Source organism: Myxocyprinus asiaticus, chromosome 1, assembly GCF_019703515.2.
Source record: "Myxocyprinus asiaticus isolate MX2 ecotype Aquarium Trade chromosome 1, UBuf_Myxa_2, whole genome shotgun sequence".
Lineage (NCBI taxonomy): Eukaryota > Metazoa > Chordata > Actinopteri > Cypriniformes > Catostomidae > Myxocyprinus > Myxocyprinus asiaticus.
Window position 1 is genome coordinate 4533754 of NC_059344.1, and position 23771 is coordinate 4557524.

General features: G+C 37.7%; 1 protein-coding gene across 1 annotated transcript in view; it reads right to left on the reverse strand.

Moving 5' to 3' along the window:
• The window catches only part of LOC127442559 (adhesion G protein-coupled receptor L3-like), a 332967-nt gene that overhangs the window by 93815 nt on the left and 215381 nt on the right, over window positions 1-23771 (reverse strand). The window contains exons 7-8 of the mRNA XM_051700690.1: window positions 17512-18312; window positions 1982-2323 (exon numbers count right to left, since the gene is read on the reverse strand). Coding sequence (XP_051556650.1) covers window positions 1982-2323; window positions 17512-18312 — 1143 coding nt within the window. The remainder of the gene's footprint in view (window positions 1-1981; window positions 2324-17511; window positions 18313-23771) is intronic.

Sequence of the window (23771 nt, forward strand, 5' to 3'; positions counted from 1 at the left end):
TTGCGTGCATCTGTCTGCACTATTTTAGGTAGTCTATGTACACATGCATCAGATGAAAGCTTTTGGAGTGTCACACTGTGGTTGTGTCACGTTTCACTCATGTCCAGCGTCTCGCACCCTAAATGCTGCATCTTTTAGGATGCTGTGTCAATTTAATGTAGTTTGAAACTTTGAAAAACACGTCTCGAGACCCCTGTATTCTATTGTGTGCGTTCACTGCAGCATCAGTTTGTTGTCTGTACAGCTGCGCATTACCTGTACAGCTGGAGATGCCCTGACTGCCCCCTGATGACTGAGACTCTCAAAAACATGGAGGTTCTTGCACCTATGGTAAGAGAGTTCCTAATTGTGATCAAGGGTATGATTAGTTGCATTGTTCTTAATTTTTTTTAAATAATTATATATTTAATTAATACCATTTTTAAATAACTAATCTGTACGAATTAATGCACTTAATCAACAGCCTTAATTCTTTGACAAAATGTTGCCTTCCTTGTTCATTTTTATTTTATTGTCACAGTGAGAACTTTCAGACAAGGTTCGCATCTCAGCCACCTCTAAAGCTAATGGTTCATATAAAATTTAATGGATGTGAACATAGTTTTCGAACATAGTTAATCCAATCAGCTTTTAGAGCTGGAACCTATATTTTTAAGAATACTTCTCTGTTCAAGGGTTCTGGTATCAGGGTTTCTGCGAATATGACGAGTGTAACAGAGGACTAATCCACCAACTGCTCCATTCTGCCGCTTCAAAAATTTCAAGAACAAACAACTAGTCATGAAAGTGCTGCCAATCACCCTGAAACCATGGAAACCCGCCAGTCTGTAGTCCCACCACCAGAGAACGGACAGGAGGAGTTTAAATGATTTGATATGAGCAGGAGGTAGAGAGAGGAATGAAGGGAAAACTAGAGCGAGAGAGATGAAAGAAGAGGTGGATGAGAGAGAGTGCGTATGGAGGAAGTTTGCGAGCAATGTTTCGTTTTTAGCAACGCTGCAGTGGCTTTTTTGATGTGTGTGCTGCGTTTGTGTTTTCACACTCGTTATTTCTGCTCACACTGAGTGCCTGATTCAAATCCACAGATTCAACAGTGTTGTGAAGCAACTTTAAAACTGAAGCTTGCCAAACTGTAAGCTACTCAGAATTTTAAAGGAATAGTTGACCCAAAAAATGAAAATTCTCTCATGATTTACTCACCCTAATGCCATCCCAGATGTGTATGACTTACTTTCCTCCTTTTAAGAAAAATATTCTCAGCTCTGTAGGTCCATACAATGCAAGTCAACAGGGTCCAAATACTTTGAAGCTCCAAAATGCACATAAAGGCAGTATAAAAGTAATCCATACAACTACTGTGGTTTAATCCATGTCTTACTTACCATATCCTACCTCTTCTGCATTGCATTCCCTTGCACTGTATATAACAGATTTGTATTTGTACACACACACACACACACACACACACACACACACACACACACACATATATATATATATATATATATATATATATATATATATATATATATCACTATGAGAGTTTTCTCTCTGAAACCCTTCTGTAACATTGTAATGTTTCTTTACAAAAAAGTAATTGGATTACAGTAACTAATTACTAAGTTACAATGCCAAGCACTGTCACTGAAATGGGTGTGATATTTCCGAACACCTATTTCAGTAATATTTGTCAGGTAATAGGGGCATTTTCTGAGTGTAATTCCAAAACCTTTCTAGGTTTATATTTTGTTCAAATATCTAACCATAGGAACAACATTAATTTACGAAAACCCCCAAAATACACCTAAATAGACATTTAGTCATATCAGTTAAGTGTCACAGACTTATGTCCACCCTGTTATACCCTATCTACACTGCTAGCGACACAATAAACTAGAACACTTCCTTTATAATCAACATAACTGTATGGTTTTGTCACATTGTGTCGCCTACCTGCAGTGTAGACACACAGATGCCTTACCGATGGTTCCAGGTGGGCATGGTTGCTTGGCGACGAGCCCCTGTCGTGTTTTGGGCCAGGTGAGGGTGGAGTCAATGATGGGGCTGCAGTATTCGATGGCGACATTAGGCAGGACAGAGGAGGGGTCCGAGCGTGTGGTGGCCTCAGGTACTGCGCCCCCCGCAAGCTGACGACCCGACGTAGTGCTGCGTGTGACCACTGTTGTTGAGGAAGGTGATTTGGTAGTGGTTGTTGTAGTGGTGGTGGTTGTAGTGGAGGTGGTTGCTATGGTAACGGTGATGGGCCGTGTTGTGGTCCGAGTCGTTGTGGTGTCCATTAAGACATTCACTGAGGATGACGATTCTGAAACCACAAAAGATTTACAGTCATACATACCCTGGAAAACGATTCGTTGGCTCAACAAATATAACATGTGAAAACAAATTTTACTCAGAAATGTACATATTTATAACCTTTTTAGCTTTGCTTAATTTGCATTAATGTGTACAACAGAAAATATCAATTATTAGGTGAAATTAGAGTGATACAGTGATTGTAAATTCCTTGAACTTCATTTTAAGTACTACTAACTCAAATGATTATGCACAGAACTAAGGTTGTAGGTTATACCCATAAAGCCCTTGCACTTGAATAAATTAAGCATGCTTGTTTGGTCAAAAGGAACTTGTTGAGGCATTTAACTTGTTATTAAGAATTCATAGAGATTTTAGCTCTTTTTAGTATTATTGATATTGTTTTACTGTATTTAGTTGTTTTGTATATAGTCACCATTAGGGTGATCAGTATTCCCTTTGGTGAAGTTGGATCCTGTTCAGTACATATATTTGTTACTTGCGCATGTAAATGTGTATTTCTGAGTTGCAGCTTTATCTGCACTTTTTTTTGGAAATCAGGTCTAATCATCCTCGATCATTATTTTCTTTTGAGCCAATTAATTTAATATAAATGCTAATTTTAAACATTAAATTATTTTTATTTTCTTTTTTTTTCTTCCCTTTTCTCCCCAATTTGGTATGCCCAATTCCCAATGCACTCTAAACCCTTGTGGTGGCATAGTGACTCGCCTCAATCCGGGTGGCGGAGGATGAATCTCAGTTGCCTCCGCGTCTGAGACCGTCAATCCGCACATCTTATCGCGTGGCTTGTTGAGCGTATTACCGCGGAGACCTAGTGCATGTGGAGGCTCACGCTATTCTTCACTGCATCCACGCACAACTAACCACGCGCCCCACTGAGAGCAAGGACCACATTATAGCGACCACGAGGAGGTTAACCCAACGTGACTGTACCCACCCTAGCAACCGGGCCAATTGGTTGCTTAGGAAGCTTGGCTGGAGTCACTCAGCACGCCCTGGCTTCGAACTTGCGACTTCCAGGTGTGGTAGTCAGCGTCTTTACTCGCTGAGCTACCCAGGCCCCTAACATTTAATTATTTTTAAACATTTAGATATTACTTTTAATTTTAATGTTGAACTAACTGATACATTTGTGTATATCTAACAAAGGTTTTAAAGGACATAAAATGACCATAAGTTGAATTTACTTTAAAAGTGCGATGCAAAAATGCTACTAATACATTTTGAGTAAATCCTACATAATAATTTTTTCCAGTGTAGACAGGCAAGAACAGACTGATTAAAATATTTAAAACAGAATTATTTTTAAATAATTAAATTGAATTATTAAATTGTACCTTTCGCCTTAAAATTGAATACAAAAGTCATACTTTATGAAGTACAGATCACAGCACTGTGGTACTGTGAAAAGATCAATGAAACTAAAGTATAGAGGAACAAAACCTGAATTACTGCCAAACTGACCCACAGACCAAAACCATTCTGAGGATCACGAGACAGTGCTTTACTGCAGCCAAATTTTAGATTCGTTCCATTAATTGCTCACCCAGAAACAAAAACTACAAATGAATTCGGTGTACACAAGTTTACTGTTATTAATTAAAATGAAAACCTGGAAAAAAGCCATGATTTTAAAGAATTCAGAGACTGCTGTCTGGAACATTGCTATTGGAACCTGGGAAATGTCTGGCAATCACTCTGTGATTGGACAGGCAATTACTCTGCTACATACTTGTACACGAAATCACCCATTATTGTCAACGAACACTAAGTTAAAGGGAAAGTTCACGCAAAAAATCAAAATTCTTTCATAATTTACTCAACATTGTCTTTCCAAACCAATATAACTTTCTTTCATGGAACACAAACAGTTATGAATAGTTGTTTATAGTAGAATGTCCAAGCTGCTCATTTCCAATACAATGAAAGCATATAGTGACCAGGGGCTGTCAAGCACTGAAAAAGACAAAAAAAGAAAGCACCATAAAAGTAGTCCATACAACTCATGCTCTATATTTCAAGTCTTCTAAAGCCATGTGAAGGTTTTGTGAGATGAACAGACTGAAAATTATTCACTTAAGAGCTCTCAAATATCATTTGTCTTCGTGTATGTTCAAATTTACTGAGTGAAGACATTGTTTTGTGCTTGGCCAGAACATTTACTTCCATCGATCATTGTTTATATTACAGAAGTCTGCAACTTATCAGCATCGATTACGGATCAGCACGTTGTTTTCTTGATACATTTTTAAGGCATCGATATATTAACATAAGGCGACATTTAAATTACAAGCTTGATTTGTGTGCTTTCCAATTCACTGTCAGTTGGTCTTCCGTTTAATGTAGACTGGCGTAACAGCTTTGGGAGACCACAAGGGGGTGATAAATCATTTTCTGTACTTTATACTAAAGGACACATCAATGCGGTGCAGGTGGCAGTCCAAAGTCCAAAGTTCACCATTTGTGCCATTGTCTGGGCAGATGCAAGTTGTATTATTATGTTTATGTTGTGGATATAACTGATTATTCTCACACATATGTGAGGTAATTAACCCGTTAACCCATTCGGCTCAAGTAGGGGAATCCCCAACATACTATAAATGCATCATTTGAATTAGTTCTTTCTAGATTAAAACATAAATAAATAAAAATCATAATTAAAAACCAGTGTTAGTGAATTGTTAAAAAAAATTTCTTTCGTAATTTCTTTATTGAGATTAACACTGTATACCACAATAATAGACAGATGTCTGGACAATACAGTTCTGCTTGGGGATAGCAAGCATACCAGGGTTTTCCAGCACTGAAAATCTTTTGGCGGCTGCCAAGCGAAATTTTGTGCCACTGAAACATATTCAATGATAATTATTTGTGCTTGTCACATAAGCGGTAAATATGCTTCTCATGTGAAACCTGGTTGAAGCCTGGTTTCGAGTGAGTGTCGCGCAATCCACCACTGAGTCACTAGCTCAAGTGTAAATCTATTATGAAGTACCTTTGAAGTAACTTTATCTTACACAATAGTATGTTTTCATTTGAAAATCTTTTTCTCTACGTTTTGGTCTTCCGTCCACATTGAGACAGCATTTTTGTCAGTGAAAACTGAGCTGTTCAGCATCTCTCTACCAAGTGCATACATTTGAAAACGCTGTCTTCGCATTGTGGTGTGGACAGCAGAGGAGGATATATATGAAAACGATGATTTGTTGTCACGTGACACAGTCATGTGATCCATTCAACCAAAACAATCAAGATGGCGGCCCGTATTATAGCGGGGCTGTTGTGCCTGATATCCACGTTGAGAGCGTTGTTAAAGATAACCCCTACAAAAATCGAGAGTTCATGGCAAACTTGCCGCAAATTCGCTACAGATAATTTTCACATGCAAATGAGCTTTGCGCCAAACTTGCGTCAAATTGTCCATTGTTGCCAAAGGTTTGCCGGAGGTTCACCACTACCGGTGTGGAGCTGCAAACTCCTGGCAAACATTTGCAGTGAATCACAAGCACATCTGCATGTGAAAATAACGAGTGGCAAATTTGCGGCCAAAACTCTGTTTCCAGGCACACTGATCAAAACTGTGCACCCCAACTTCCAGAGGCTGCATTTTAATTCATGTAATCTGAAAAGAGCTTGTGAATTTCACAGGTGTTTTACTGTTTTGTGTGCAATACGCATCAGACGTTCAGTGAGTAGACTGCAAATGAAACAATAAGTCTCAGAATTAGCTGCCTTTGTCTCTCAGGAAACATCAAAACCTGAATTAACACAATCTGTCTGTAAATCTGTCATTTCTCCTAAAATTGTTCTGTCTTTTCCCTCCCAGTCATTTTCAAACAATGCTAACATTTTAAAACACTCCGTAGGCCATTATCAGGATCGATGGCAGACGCCATTTATGCGACAACGTTCCGCAGCAATAGTTCCCGTTTTAGACACTGCGCTATTACACTCATTTTGAAGTGCTCTTCCTGTCATAATTATCTCCCGTTCCTCTCCTCAGCACCAAAGGAAATTAAGAGAAGTTTCTCCGCCTGTCAGAACTAGCTCATTACTCTGAATTGTCTCTATTCTCACGTCTTATCAGAGTGAGTGAGAACTGGCTCAGCTCCTTTATGTCTGGCAAAGAGATGAAGCATCTCTATCACTGCTCATTCGCAGACGTTTTTATTTTTTAATTAACGTTTGGACAGGTTTCACAGCTACCATCATGACTGGTTAAGCGTCTGCAGTGTCAAACGCTCACACACACACACGCACACACACACACACCAGGCGCAAGGAAGCCATTGGATCCTCTATGGTACAAAAACAAGAAATATTATGAAATATTCACACCCGGGTTCATTTGACGTACTAGTTCGGTATGTTTGGTTGATGTAAACTTTGTTTTCTCGCAAACCGCACCTGAGACCTTTTGAGAAAGTGTTTATGTGAACTTTGGTACGGTTTCCTGCTGATATGAACGCAATTGTCCTAAATCATGGAAGTGAACCAATATTGATGACGTATAATTTGCATCTTGCCATGCCCTTGCAAAAAACCTAAACTTGCTGCAAAAACATTTTCCACTCATTATTTTCACATGCAAATGAGCTTGTGATTCGCTGCAAATGTTTGACAGAACAAATTTGCCATGAACTCGTGATTTTTGTAAGGGCGCTCTTGGTCGTAATTTTTAAGGTATAATGCATTTCTCACACCTACATGTTTCCAAATAAATCACAATAAATCGTAGCTCTCATTCTTCACATCTCTTGAAATAAAGGTAGACCGATATATCGGTTTTACCGATTAATCGTGTAGATAGTTGCTGTTTGGAACTATCATTATCGGCAAAAATCTATGCTGATAGTTGCTTCTTTTGTTGTTGTTTTTTGTAGTTTTTTCCTCTGTGGCTAGTGCTCGAGGATTGTACAGTTAAAACAACTTGGTTCTATAGTTAAAAAGTGGCCTCTAGAGGTCAAATAAAAAAATCACTGAAAATATCCATATTTTTATCCTGACTTCTTTGCAAATTTGGTTATTTTCATATATATATATATATATATATATATATGTATATTGTCTGTGCCCTTCATAGTAAGGAAAGGCTAATAGCGTTTTTCTTTTTTTACATTCTATAAATCGTTTTAAAAACTATCGGCCGATTAATCGGTTATCTGCTTAGTTATCGGTGAAATCCTCTATCGGTCGACCTGTACCTTGCAACGCATCTGCAGGCCCGCAGCAGACAAACGCTAACATACTTCACATCTTTGTACATTCAATGCATCCGCAGCAGACATATGCAAGTGTAGTTCTGAGCACATAAATTTCCGTGGTAAATCCAAAAAGACAAATACTTCAATATCAGTGGAACAAACACATTTATATACAGTATACAGTAAATGTAAGCTGCTCAATGCCAGATTCAGCTCTAATTGAAGTCATCTGCCCAGGAGTCCACGAGTCTTGACCTCGGATCAAACTGCATATTATATTAGATAGATTGGCAGGGCGAGTTGGCCGATCTCAAGTCAATATGGCACAACGCAGTGCTCCTTTGAGGTCACAGTGAAACATGTTTCACTCTGCATATGGGCCAAATTAGGTCAATTACCGTCTGCCTAAAGGGCCCCTGCAGAGCAGAGAGGTCCTGTAAGGCAAGCCAACACTTCAACTCTCGTACCATGTCCCGAACACGCTCCAAACATTGCTGTGTTTGACATTCACTCACATGGTCCGAATATCAGCTGGCAGCAATGCAAAGCTTGATAGAAAAGATCTGCTTTTCATCACAGCTGCTCAAAACAGAAGATCGGTATCTCACACGGAATCTGTCCATCACAAAAGTTCTAGGAGAAGCCACGGACACGTTTCAGAGCACCCTATGTATAAACAAGGTCATGTGAAATAAACTTGTTAATCTGAAGCATCTTAATGAATGTTTAATCTTTGCTGCAGTTAAAAAAAGAAAAAGAAAAAGAAAAAATAAAAAAATGTGCCACAAAAAATAAACAAATTTAAGTTTAGGGATACTTCATTTCATGAATTCTTATGTTCATACACTTTAGAAGTATGAGGTGGAAAAGGTTGGCAGCTTGCTGCCACAGGCTCGAACGGATGCAAATTTTGCAAATATCTGATGCAGACTTTGGAAATGTTATGCTAATTCCACAATCTGAAGCTGATTTTGAAGACATTACGTTTAACTGTCAACTTACGCTGATTTTAACAAGTTGACTATTTCTGTTATCTGGTGCTGATTTTGGAGATATCACTGATTCCACAATCTGATACTGGTTTAAGAGATATTATGTAAAATTGGTTCTCTGATGCACATTTTGAAGATTTCAATGTAATTCTGTTATTTGATGCTGATTTAGGAGATCTAACTCTGATTTTGTTTTCTGATGCTGATTGTGGAGATATCATACTGATTCCACCAGCTAATGCTGGTTCAGGAGATATTGTGCTGATTCCACTATCTGACATTATTTTAAGAGATATTATGTAAAAATAAATTATCTGATGCTGATTTTGAAGATATCAATGTAATTCAGTTATTTGATGCTGATTTAGGAGATCTAACTCTGATTTTGTTTTCTGATGCTGATTGTGGAGATATCATACTAATATATATATATATATTCTTTTTTTTTTTTATCTAAGGCTAGATAATGGAGATCCGTCTGTAATTTTGTTACCTGATGCTGATTTTGGAGATTTTCAAGATATCAAACTCTTTCTGTTCTCTGTTGCAGATTTTGAAGATTTCAAAGTAATTCTTTTATCTGATGCTGATATTGAAGATCCAACTGTGATTTTGTTATTTGATGCTGATTTTGGTGAAATCATGCCGATTCCAGTATCTGATGCTGATTTCAGAGATATCATATTAAATCTGTTTTCTAATGCAGATTTTCAAGATTTCAATGTAATTCTGTTATTTGATGCTGATTTAGGAGATCTAACTCTGATTTTGTTTTCTGATGCTGATTGTGGATATACAGTATCATACTGATTCTACCAGCTAATGCTGGTTTAGGAGATATTGTACTGATTCCACTATCTGACATTATTTTAAGAGATATTATGTAAAAAATCAATTATCTGATGCTGATTTTGAAGATATAATTTATTTATTTTTTAATTTTTTTATCTAAGGCAGATTTTGGAGATCCAATTCTGAATGTGTTACCTGATGCTGATTTTGAAGATATTAAACTCTTTCTGTTTTCTGTTGCAGATTTTGAAGATTTCAAGGTAATTCTTTTATCTGATGCTGATATTGAAGATCCAAATGTGATTTTGTTATCTGATGCTGATTTTGGTGAAATCATGCCGATTCCAGTATCTGGTGCTGATTTTGGCGATAACATATTAAATCTGTTTTCTAATGCAGATTTTCAAGATTTCAATGTAATTCTGTTATTTGATGCTGATTTTTCAGATCCAGTTCTGAGTTTGTAATCTAGTGCTAATTTATAAAATTTTGTGCTGATTATGTTATCTAATGGTGATTTAGGAGATTCTGTGCTGATTATCTTATATTATGCTGATTGCTGATGTTATCTCATGTTGTTTTTGTTTTTACACTGATTCTGCTATTATACGCTGATTTGATCTGATGCTGGTTTGAGGGATTTTGTGTTGATTCTGTTATCCTGTGCTAATATTTGAGATTCAATTCCAATTTTGTAATTGGAGACTGAAGATTTTGAGATCTGAAGCCAAAGCTGATGCTTACTTCATAAATAGATGCTTCTTCATGACCCATTGCCAACTTTGTTATCTCATGGTGATTTTCATGCTAATAGAAATGTCATGCTGATTTGATTTTATTATCTGATGCTAATAATTTTGAAGATTTTAATGTAATTTTGTTATCTGCTGATTAATAATTACCAGTGTTGAGAAGTAACTAGTTACTTGTAATGGCATTATGTAATTTAAGTTACTGAGAAAAAATTTGTAATTAAATTACAGTTACTTATGAAAATGTTAACGATTACAATGGGGGTTACATCTGAATATTTTCTGTAAAAAGCTAGGATATGTTGAATAATATTAATTTGTTGCTTTGCCTGTTTTTGATGTGCACGATGCCTCCTGCCATTTAAAGGCCGTTTAGTAAAGCGATGCTATTCTGATGCTTTTGATTGGTTCTCTTGTTTGAATTTGCAGTGCACCACAAATTACATCAATCCACATTGCCGCTGAAAGATTTAGGCTACAACCTGTCTGAGAGTTGCCACCATGGCGAGTGATAAAAATGTGTTCCAGTGCTGGAAATGTAAAAATCATTTCAGCCAGAAATCAGAGAAGGGCGCAAGTATAACAGTTCAGTGCAAAATATGTTTGCCAACTATTAAAATGCTATCGACATCGAAGGTTTCAGTGTCGAACCTGAGGAAGCATCTGCAGGTATGTAACTTAGCCTACAGTTAACTGTAAGTAGTCATTAAATAAAGTAGGAAAGGCATTGCCTACTCCCGCCTGACACACCATGCTACTAATGTGTATTCAAGACGAAATTTAGCTCTGTATTGCTTGGTGCATGTCCAGTAGTTTATTTAACGATGTTAATCTCTATTCATAACAAATTAGCTAGTCTGCTAGCTAGCTAAAGACGTCTTTACTAGCCACACTGCTATTTATGAACCCTTTGACAGAAAATATATAGCTAACTTTTTTCCTCCTTGAATAAGGTTGGTAACCATGTCAGATCTAATATTACAGTTATTTCAGCATTGTAGCATAACCTGCATTAATGACTCACAAGGTCACTGAGTGGTGAAATTCAGGGCACCAACAGACTCCCCTGGCCAAAGCAACTTTACCACTAACCCATTTTAATTCTGAGTGTCTTTAGATTTTAAATCTGTATTTAACCTCAGAATGATCTCAAAGTAAAAAGAGGTGCTAAAGTCTGATTTTGTGGTGGCTGTGCTTTCAAATTAAATTATTATAATCTTAATTCAAGCGATGAAGGATTTTGAAAGTCTGACAGTAATCAGTGTTGAGTACTACTGTAAGGTTAACCCTGACTGGTTTAAATGTTTGAAAATGATTAACAGTTGAAAATATTCGTTAGAAATTTTGAAAAGTAATCAAATGTAATCAGTTACATTACTTTAATAAAGTAATTGAAATTACCATTTTAAATAGGGTAACTTGTAATCTGTAACCTATTACATTTCCAAAGTAACCTTCCCAACTCTGATAATTACAGTGTTAATTAAGTCAAGGGCTGATTTTGTCAGCTGATGTGATATCTGCATGATGTCTGCTGTCCTGACTATGGGACTATTAGGTGGCTGGATGCAGTTTATTCGGACACACTGGCACAACCAGAACGCACTACAGACACACATGATGCTGATATGGTAGTGAACACAACACACACAAAGCCACTGGAGCAGGAGACAGATATTGTAAGCACAGAGCATCACTTCTCTGACTGCCTCTATAGAGGAATTCAAGCTGGAGTGGGCAAGCAGGGAGGGGTGTGTGATAAACACACTCGTGCCCTGAGCCAGGGGATTTTGCCCTGAGCCAGGGGATTTTTAGAATTGAGTAATGGAGCTGTGCAGCGATAAAACCAGCCCCCAGTCAAACTGTCCCTTCAATGCTGTATATACGGAACACATGCACTCTCACACACAGAGTGTACTGTATATACAATACACATTTTATATATACAATTAACTAAATAACCTAAAAGCTAAAATGTGTATAAAATGTGTCCTAAAATTAGGAGAAAAGAAATTTGTTTAAATATTATTATTATTATTATTATTATTACAGCAATAGTGATTCTTATTAATCCAGTACTTGTTTTTATTTATTTAGTAAAATTATTATTTAAAGGAAAAGTTCACCCGAAGATAACATTTTTTGTCACTATTTACTCACCCTTAGGTTGCTCCAAGCCTGTATGATTTTTTTCTCTCGCTCTCTGAACTCAATGTACACTCAGTGTCTTTCTCACTGACCTGTGTAATGTTGACACAAGACTCACACATTCCCGTGCCATCTGTGTGCCACACTTCACAGATGGCACAGGGCGGGAGGGGGGTCCAAGATTAAGCGGTCTCACCCCACACGAGGACCAGAAAGATGGAAAGAAGATAAAAAGACAACGAGTGACTTAAATATTTATCATCTCCATTTCATTCATATCTCCACATCTGACACTTTTACATGCACCCTAAAGGGGGGGTCGCACACCAAAAGCATCTGGTGGACGACGTGGCGCGTTCTAAAATTTGAAACAACTGTTTTCAATGAAGGTACACACACCGGCGCCCAGCTACGACTCCAGAGGCTGCTCAAATTTCTGCCGCACCATGGAGCACAACTCGCATATTTTCCATTAAATTCAACCGAAAACATTATTAAAGGACATAGATTATTTACTTTAGCATTCTTCATTCTTGAACAAGGGGAAAACCTTGGTAACTTTGTGTGTACTGTCTGCTACCTGAACCGTATCGACGTGCCCCGTGTTTGAAACCTGTGCCGTGTCCCAGCCGCGACACGGCATGGCGATTCTTGTACGATGCGCGACCACCTTAAAAATACAAAAACTCTTAGCTCTGATAATAACCAATAATAATAATTGACCGTTTAATTAAATTCTGCAGAATTTTGAAGAACATAAAAAGGTAATCCCAGAAGCGATCTCTCAGTTTCTGAGTTTCTGTCTTTCGGTAACTCAAAAACAAACTCATGCACAAACGCACACACACATGCACAAACGCACTACCTTGTTACTTCAGTAAATGCTCCAGTAAAGCAGCACAAGCCTCGCAATCCTCCGTTGCTAGTACTAAAGTGACGTTTTCGAACTAGCAATGAAGCCTCAGACTGTATAAAAGCAAGACGCTGAATCAGTGGCGGAAGAAAGTAGTTCCACTCACAAGAGCGTTTTAGGGATGAAAACCAGAAAATGTCTCGAGATAAAACCCTGAACGACAGGAGTGGTAACCGTGGTATAAGTGGAATAACTGACTCCGGCCCATTGAATTATTGTAAAATAATGCACACCCGAGGTGTAACGGGACCACATTACCACCTCGGGTGTGCATTATTTTTCAATTATTCAATGGTCTATGCTGTAAAAAATCATCATAAATATATTTACTTTATACTTTGTCTCAAAGAACTGGCAGAATTTTTTTTATTATTATTTTTTATGCAGATCCAGTTAATTAGACACATTGTTACAGGTATTAATCTTTGACACAGTATACTTGTATGTATACATGCTCTCTCAGGCGGTTTTGCTTTTGACACTGGTTCGGATGAAAGTGAGTGAGCGTTTTCGGGGGATGTAAAGAGATACGGCAGTTTGCCCATATCTCTTGCATGCCTGGTTCAAAGCCTGCTGGTGAACTATCCATTCTCCGTACAGTAAATCAGCTCCCATGTGTATTTTTTTTTTTTGGGGGGTGGGGGGGATTTTTCCCCTTTTTCTCCCAATTTGGAATGCCCAATTCCCAATGTGCTTTTAAGTCCTCGTGGTGGCATAGCGATTCGCCTCAGTCCAAGTGGCGGAGGACGAATGCCAGTTGCCTCCGCGTCTGAGATCGTCAACCTGCGCATCTTATCAGATGGCTTGTTGAGCGCGTTGCCACGGCAACCACGCTCAACTCACCACGCGCCCCACCGAGAACGAACCACACTATAGCGATCACGAGGAGGTTACCTCATGTGACTCTACCCTCCCTAGCAACTGGGCCAATTTGGTTGCTTAGGAGACCTGGCTGGAGTCACTCAGCACGCCCTGGGATTCGAACTAGCGAACTCCAGGGGTGGTAGCCAGTGTCTTTACCACTGAGCTACCCAGGCCCCCAGCTCCCATGTTTATTATGCTTGGGACATGCGTTGTGTGTAATGAATAAGCATGCGCTGATCCACACAATCAGTTTCTGTGCAAGGATGTGCAGTCGAGTTGAGCATGTACCTCCTAAAATAATGAAATATGCCAATGTTAGCCATAGAAATTTGGGAAAAAACATTCGTGAAGCTTCGCCTAATGTACAAAGATGCATGGGCTTGGTCCAGGCCCTAACCGTGTTCCCACTCAAATTGGAGCCTGTAAGGCTGAGTAGCCTGCCAGGAAAAACTCAGGGACACTGTTCTCATATCGTGTGAAGTTTCAGTAAATAAAAAAGGGACACTGAATTAATTGCGTAATTTTTTTTTTACAGGTTACATAAAAAAACGTTAAATCGCAGAAATTAATGCAGATATTTTTTTTCATAATCGTGCAGCCCTCATTTAAAGTAGCTGTTCAGCATGTCAAAAAATAAAACTTTATAATTAATTATCTTGTATAAATCTACATTAATAATCACAATTCAAGGGAAATAATCGACAATTATGATTGTTGTTTGTTTATAATCGTGCAGTCCTAGTTTGAAGTTACAAAAAAGAAATGTTACACAACACATGTATTTAATTTAACTTCTATTAATTGACATTATAATCATGAACAATTATGATTTTTTTAATTTTTTTATAATATTGCAGCTCCAGTTTGAAGTAGCTGTACAGCACATAAAAAAAAAAGAAGAAAACAGTACATAATTAGCATTTTTTTGTTACATTGAAATGCAACATAATCGTCCATTGACGACATGGTGTATGTCCACTCACTCGGTCGCATTCTCTTACAGGATTCTTTTCACTACGATGATAGCATGTAAACTGATATTTTCTGATATCAGATTGCAGAATTTAGGGTGCATACCATATATACACAATGCATTCAAAATCTGCAGCCCAGACTGAATTTATTAGAAATGATGAAAATCTGTCTATGTAAACATACTGATGACGAATTTGACTGCTCTGGGTTCAAAATCAATTCTTCATCATTTATCAGTGATAAAAGGTAATCTCGGACTTTGAACAGAAAGAAATTGAAAGAGTCACCTAATTTCAGGAGAAACATGCAGCAGGTGTCTGTGTCCTCAGAGGTGACCACACACACATGCACACACGCACACACACACACGCACACACTCACACAGTTAGAGCTGTCTGTGATTTGACACATTACACATCAGCATGTAACTCCATCACTCCAGAAGTGTGTTGTTACTTTTCTAAGTGATCTGACTATGCTTTTACTCTGTTGAATGATAAAATGGGCCAAAAAATTCCTTTTGACTAGCATATCATAGAGACATAAGAGGCTTTTTGACTTTGACCAGTAAGCAACCACCAAGATACCCCTAGCAATGCCTTAGCAACAACAAACATCTCCTTATCAACCACACAGAAGTGCCCTAGCAACCTCTCAGAGCACTTTGGCAATCACATAGCGACACCATGGCACCCAACCTTAACACCCTCGCATCAAACCACTCACATTTTCTTGTGAATGTGAAAATATTTTGTTTAGACCAATTCTAAAAATGCAGTGACAATTATGATACTTTGGCATGAAACTGACTGTGAAAAAAGAATATGCTGGAAGGCAATTAGAGGAGTTTTTAATCGATTTTGATCATTTTGTTTTGTTTTTTTTCTCAGTGAGGACCCAAATGAGTCTCTTACTCTGCGTAATTACTCTAGCAGTAATAGTGTTTTTCCCACAGTGTTAGTGAAGATGTTTATGAAAGTTTTCTTTCTTTAAAAAGCTTTTAATTAAATGCCGAAATTAATGCCACACATTGAGGAACATTCGCATTCTAATTACCACCAACCCACACGTCGACGTTCCAACTTTCAGCAAGTAGCCATGAACTTTCTCTCCACTAACTTCACTCTGTGCTTTCCAATTAAAGAGTCCATTCCAAATGTTCTGCTCTGACATTATCATATTATTATGAATAATCTGAACATGCAAACAGCCTAAAGTGAGGCTGAGGGTCTACTGCTTGGCAGAATTATATATATATATATATTTAAAGGTTTGGATGAAATCTTGTTTTATAAAATAGGCTTTATTTTACCATTCTGAGTAAATTCTAGAGACTGTTGTGTGTGAAAATCCCAGGAGATCAGCAGTTACAGAAATACTCAAACCAACAATCATCCATGTGATTATCTAATCAGCCAATTGTGTGGCAGCAGTGCATAAAATCGTGCAGATACGAGTCAGGAGCTTTAGTTAATGTTCACATCAACCATCAGAAAGGGGAAAAAAAAATATCTCAGTGATTTTGACCGTGACATGATTGTTGGTGCCAGATGGGCTGGTATGAGTATTTCTGTAACTGCTGATCTCCTGGGATTTTAACGTACAACAGTCTCTAGAATTGACTCCGAATGGTGCCAAAACCAAAAAACATCCAGTGAGCGGCAGTTCTGTGGACGCAAATGCCTTTTTGATGAGAAAGGTCAACAGAGAATGGCCAGACTGGTTTGAACTGACAAAGTCTACGGTAACTCAGATACCCGCTTTTGTGTTGAGAAGAATAGCACCTCAGAATGCTGAAATATGACCTGGACATGAGATTTATTCAGACTTCATTCAGAAAGTAACCACTGAGAACATCCTTGGATGCACCCAGCAATTCCCTTGTAACTGCAAAGCAACACTAAAAACTACTTAGGAAACTTGATCTTGACAGATTCTTGATGAGTTTTGTGAGATTTCTCCAGAAAAAAAAAGAGAGTTTAAAAGGAAAACCTTAGGGTAGTTCAGGCTAAAATTCTTGAAAACATGCCATGTCTCAATCAGCTCCCTAGCTCCCTATGTCGTGAATCAGTATATTGTGAACACGAATTCGGGCACTGGTAAGGGTGTTCATCCACTGAACATTTGGACACTTATGACTCAATCACCTGCAGAATAATGAGCTTGTGCATTAAAGCGCAGCTGTTATTAATCAGAACCATCACTGTATAAATGACACTATTGTTCATTTTCCTTGAAGATTTTCAAATGTACAGTGTTATTATAACTCTGCTCTACTTCTAACGACTTGAGAGACTTCAGAAGACATGACGACATTTCCAGTAAGGGAACATATTGAGCAGCGATACTCCCTGGTTTTTCTGTTGCATTGTGGGAATTTTTAGGGTGCAAACACTTTAGTGCACTGGAACTATTTTGCGAATGAGACAGCCCTAAAAATCTGATCAGTGCCCTGACTGCTGAACTAGGGAGCTGATTGAGACGCACCCCTTGGGTAATAATTGGTTTGCTAATGTTAGCATTCTAGCTCTTACCTGGCCTGCCGTCTAACACTCCAAAATCCAGGGAATATTTGACCACATGGTAGTTATTCCACACATAGAGCAGATTATCTCTGGGATTATAATCCACGGCAGTGATATACTGGTAAGAGTTTGGGAAAGGAATGTCCAGGTAGCCATCTTTGCTCAGTTCCGTGTTGTAAATGTAGTCGATTTTATTCCCGGTGGCTTCGCTATCATCGTCTTCATAAACGCTCTTTACAACGTACAAGATTCCACAGATCATGAAAGAATTGGAGGCGGAGCGTTTGTCATAGGCAGTGTCCCACGTTCCCTCCACGCGCAGCGTGTATGGATTCAACTGGCTGATCACGATTCGTCCGTTGTTTTGTTCCGTAGCATAAATCACCCAAAGACCATTCTCGTCCACTGCCAAATCAATATCTGACTTCCCACCCCAACGATACGGAGACGTATCATGATAGTTTGCACTAGCAATGATGGCCTCGCCACTCTTGATACGAGTACGCAAATCAAACTTGACAATGTTCCGTGTACGCTCCTTGTTGAAGAAAAGTGCCCCGTCATAAACTACAAAGCCTGTGCCATCCACCCGATGTGGGAGTTTATAGGTGGTGGTGGGTCGTCCTGCAATGAAGTCCTCTTTGCTGGAGTACTCGGTGAGGGTGTCCGTGCGATACGGTGTCCAGGGCATGTAATAGATCTTATCAGATGCCTGCAGGGGGTCTTTACACCAGGCACCAGACTGGTGGTCCGATTCAAACAGATGCTCACTCTGATAAACGCCATGTAATAGCCCTGGACACAAGAAAACTAGAGAGAGGAACAGAGAGAGACAAATGAGGGTGTGAACAAAAGCACAACAGAAGACTTATTTCATCAAACTTTTTCACCTCATGACAATATTATGCCACGTTACCACCTGTCTTCATGTGTATCTGAATATGAACCTCTAAAGCCCGAAACCTATTCCCCCAAATACATGAACCAGCATGATCTTATGTAATATATGTGACTATGGTGACATTTTTGCAAAACTTAACCGATAGTGTCCAAAAAATCCAATGTGAGATGTAAAACGCAATTGTTGAAGCAACCACAAGTGTTGACGCATGTGCTCTTCAGGGGCCAGTTGCGCTAGCTATACATAAGTTACAACTTAGCCTAGTTGTGGCATAAATGGGCACTAAGTCACAATTTACACACTACTAAATATGTGAGCGTTGCACCATTAAACTTATATAGAACATAACCCTACGTATGAACTAAATATTTACGGAAGTCTCCGACCAGGAGTAACAGTTGGAATAAAAAAAGCAGACTGATATTTTATGACATCAATGAGGTCGTGTTTTGCGTTACAGGCTTCAATCCTTTCGACATACAGTATGATGTTGACATTTACACATGTTTATACTTTTAAGCAGTTCTTCAGCATGAAACCATTCTAATGGTGCAGTTTTCAGGGAGTGTCGCCCAGTGTCAAGTTTCAACACATTCAAAATATATATAGGATATTAAAATGAATAAATGTCTATTTTTCCAGCCTGTTGTATTAGTATTTATTTATCACCCCTTATTTATTTTAGATACAGTTCCTATATATTGTTATTTACACAGGGCAAATATACTATTTATCAAAAATTCGCGTATAAAATTCACGGCTTTTTACCAGTTCTGGGTGCAAATTTGAAGGCTGTTAATTGGATCAATACAGGTAAACATCATATTATGCAACTACGCATTACTTTACAAAGAGCTTCCTATATATAGTAGTGGTGGCGTTGTGAGCTAAAGCACATAACTGATAATCAGAAGGTTGCTGGTTCAATTCCCACAGCCATCACCATTGTGTCCTTGAGCAAGGCACTTAACTCAGGTTGCTCCAGGGGGATTATCCCTGTAATAAGTGCACTGTAAGTCGCTTTGGATAAAAGTGTCTGCCAAATACATAAATGTAAATGTGCTTACGACCTACTAGCCAAGTCTTGCCTTAAGAACAGGTGGTGCAACCAAATTAAGCACTGACTTAGTTACAAACTATCTAGTAGTTACTAAGCCCTTAGTGTGAACTTTACATCCCAACTTACATGAGACCTTGCGGAAAGCTGGTGCAACCCTACCCAGGACTAGTACCAAATGAGTTGATATACCGTGCAACTTGATCACGCTCGAATATGCTTTAAAATGTGGTTGGTTATTTAAGAAAAAGTTCAGATGTATCGCCTTACAAGTCATGCACTAGTAAAAGTGCTTAGATGTCTAAGCTAGCATTGCATGAGGAACAGAGTGAAAATTAAGTGTTTATAAACTGAAAATCTGACATTTTACTTGTCATTTGTGTGAAAGTTAATAAAAGTCGTTGTTATAGCACCTCTACAGCGAGCCACGTAAAAATAATTTACCAAAAATGTTGGTATAGTAACGTGATACTATAAGACTAGGTTGCAGCGAACACAAACATTTCTAGCTAAGCAAGCTCAAGTTTGTGCATTTTTGAGTTTCATTACGCAATGTAAGTATGTTTTGCATTCTCAGTGTTTTCACTAGAGGTGTGCAACAAACATTTGCACAGATTTCTTCTATCGTCTGCGTTCTCTTTCAGGCCAAAAAGGTTTGTTACTGCAAGAACAATGCAAGACCACGGTAAGTTAAACAGGGCTGAGCACTTGTAATGAGTTGGTCAAACATTCACATCTGTGGACTCGTGTAAAGTAATTCTCTGGCCTTACCGCTGGGCACATGACAAATATTAGATGATATATTATGCATGTGCTGTTGAGTAGAAATTACAGCGACAGACAGACATAAAACCCCAAAACTGCTTAAACCAACCTAAGGTGGTCCACCAAGTAGGTTTCCACTGGTCAGGCTAGTCTGGATTAATGGTTTAAAAGGAGTTTTGGGCACCAAAACTGACAGCGAAGAGATCAGCTTGATAAGGCTAGGAGACCAGTTTTAAACAGCCAAGACCTGCAATCCACCTTAAGCTATAAGTTCTGATCACTGTTGACCGTTTTGATTTATTTTTATTTTTATTATTATTATTTTTTTTTATCGTATTGTTCATCGAAAAGGTGTCAAACTTTGGGACTTGTACACACTTGTACTGTTGTTCACTGTCAAATTTGACCGACCCTTAAAATAAATGGTAAAATGAATGGGTGTGACTATAATAAAGAGTCAAAAGGCAGATTACACATTTAGAAATTAATTGATGAGACTATAACACTGCCACAGTGCAGAACACACCCATTCCTATACCTGTCCACACACTCACCCACCTATACCATCCACCTAACCACCCATTCACCCACACACATGCACCCCCACAAACACAAAGAATACAAACACAAATACAAAGACAGATAGAAATGAATGGAGATGAATGGCTGAGACTGTGATTGAGCCACAACACAGAACACAAACACAACACAATTAACACATCACACACACACACACACTCACAGTGTGCGTATTTATAATATCTAAATACTGTATATATGTAAATGCTTACTTGTGATAATATCAAAAAAATTATGTTGAGTAACAGAGACCAAGCAACATTAAGGAACACCGAGGCCACCTATAGGCTATACTTGCCATTGTTATGGAACTGTCATGTTTATTCCAGCAGATGATGCCTCTAATGAATGACACATGGCAGCCTTTTCATAAATATTCAAATGTGCTTTTTACCGGACTAAAGGTAACAATAAATGTGCTTATTTTATATAAAAACTGTATTGTGTAATTTGAGCTTAAAGGGACAGTTCACCCAAAAGATTTAATTCTTTCATGATTTACTCACCCTCCTGGAATCAGATGTGCATGACTTTCTTTTCTTCTGCAGAGGACTTATTAAGATTTTTAGAAGAATATTTCAGCTTTGTAGGTCCATACAATGCAAGTAAATGGGTGCCAAAATTTTGAAGCTCTAAAATCCACATAAAGGGAGCACAAAAGTAACCCCTAAGACTCCAGTGAAAGAAATGACAAGGCTTTAACAGAGAAAGACAGTCAGGGCACTTCTTCTTCACATTACTTTTTGTTATGTCATTAAATAGCTTGATGCACGTTGTTCTTGACTATATTTATATAGAAAATATTATTTTTAAATAACATATGGAAGTTAATTATGCAGCGATTATTTTAAATATATTGATTAAATAGTTCACTCATTGGCGGCTCCAGAATTTTGGAGTGCACATTTAAATTTTGGTCATATCATCATATGGCTTTAGAAAACATCTCTAAAATCTCCTTTTGTGTTCCATGGAAGAAAAAAAACAAAAACAGGTTTGGAATGACATGATTTAATTGTATGGGTGAGCTATCCCTTTAAGCATGTATCTGTGCATACAGCCTCCATGATATAACCCTGACATTACGCACAAAAATGTAATTTCGGCAAAGTCAGCATTTAAAATTTTGATAAATAAGAGTGAGCTTATTAATGACAGCTGGTCAAAGGGGCCGGAGGCCGCCAAGACATAATGATGAGCTTATATTTATTACGATCTGAGCGGATTCCCTCCCGATGCTAAGTTTAACCAGATATTGTCAATTTGTGTCATCTTGATTTATGGCGTCTGCGCACACAAAACTAATAATAACGGTATTTTCCTCCATTTAGGACCAGCCGAGCAGCATCTCGACAAAAAGATTGCTTTCTTTCCAAGCCCTCTCGCTACGGTGAAACGGATTAAACCCAAGCCCTGACTGCAGCGATCCAAACACTTAAACAGATTAGTTTAGAAATATAATCTCATTCCAATTAATTTCCTGCAAGGGGCCAAATCTGTTGATACTAAAGAGTGTGTAATCTACAGAGATAGAGGTAACTGAGCCGTCGGTTTGGGCCTGTATGTCCCTGATGACATTACAAAATCTACTACATTTATGATTGTAGAAAAGCTCAGAACCGTCAGTAAATCGTAGCTCAACCGTTGAACGTACAGCTTGAAGGTTTCAGTGTATCAGGGTGATTTATGTCCCAGGGATTGATTTTTATTGAACAGATTTCAACTTTTGGGGTCACATTAACACCCTTTTGGAAACCTTTTATCATACCTTCTTTATTTATTTATTTTTGATATTTTAACAAAATTCTTCTACATACTGGGCCCCAGACCCCAATTTTTAATCTTAAAATCTTAAAATGAATTTTTATTGTTACATTTCTAAACCTATGATAATCTAAACATATTGAAGTAAACATAATTCTAATAATTTTTGTGAGAAAAAAATTGTGCAGTCAAAACATCCTTTTAGGATTTACACATTTCAATTTCATAACAAAATTCCATAAAATCGTTAAAATAATTAAAAAAAAAATCTACGTATTTCACGTTGTATTCATTTAATTTACACAATTACACAATTCATTTTGAAATCCTTTAAACTGGCTAATATAGATTTGTTTTATATATATATATATATATTTGAGTGTGTGTGTTTAGTAGGGCTGAACGATTTGGACAATAAAACTCTAATAGCGATTATTTTGAAGCAATATTTTGATTGCAATTTGAACTGCGATGTGATTAACAAAAAATTAATAAATCTACTGAGTGTTTTCTTTTGAACAGTTTAAGTCATGGACAAACATGCTCTACTGCCAATAGAAATACTGTTCAAGAAAGAGTTTCCACACTTGAGTTAAGAAATAAGAAATGTATTGTATTTGTTCACTGTGTACCTGTTTTTGTCCTATTTTTAATGGACAAAAACATCATTATTTATCATTATTATCTGGAACCCAATTATAAGTTATTATTAAGTTAATGTATTATTATGGAAAATATTTACAACATAATATTTATAATATTAACAGCAATAATAAAAATAACAATAATAATATAAACAGCAATAATAATAATAATAATTATTAATATTATTATTTACATATTTATTTATTTATTTTCTCCTCAATTTGGAATGCCCAATTCCCAATGCGTTCTAGTGACTCGCCTCAATCCGGGTGGCGGAGGACGAATCTCAGTTGCCTCTTCATGAAAGAGCTTAATTAACCCTAGAATGCAAAAAGTGGGTCATCAGACCTTAAGGGGTCTGGTGTTTGGAAGATTTTATCAATAAAAATATGTATTTCCTTGATCTTTCATGAAAGCCTCAAAAATTATGTTTGTGACCCTCACCAATGTCATTTTCATTTTTCTTGATCAAAACAACACTTTTCTGTCACTACCCCAAGACTGCATATAGTGGGTCAAAATGACCCATATGCATTTCCAGTGGAATTTTGACTTATT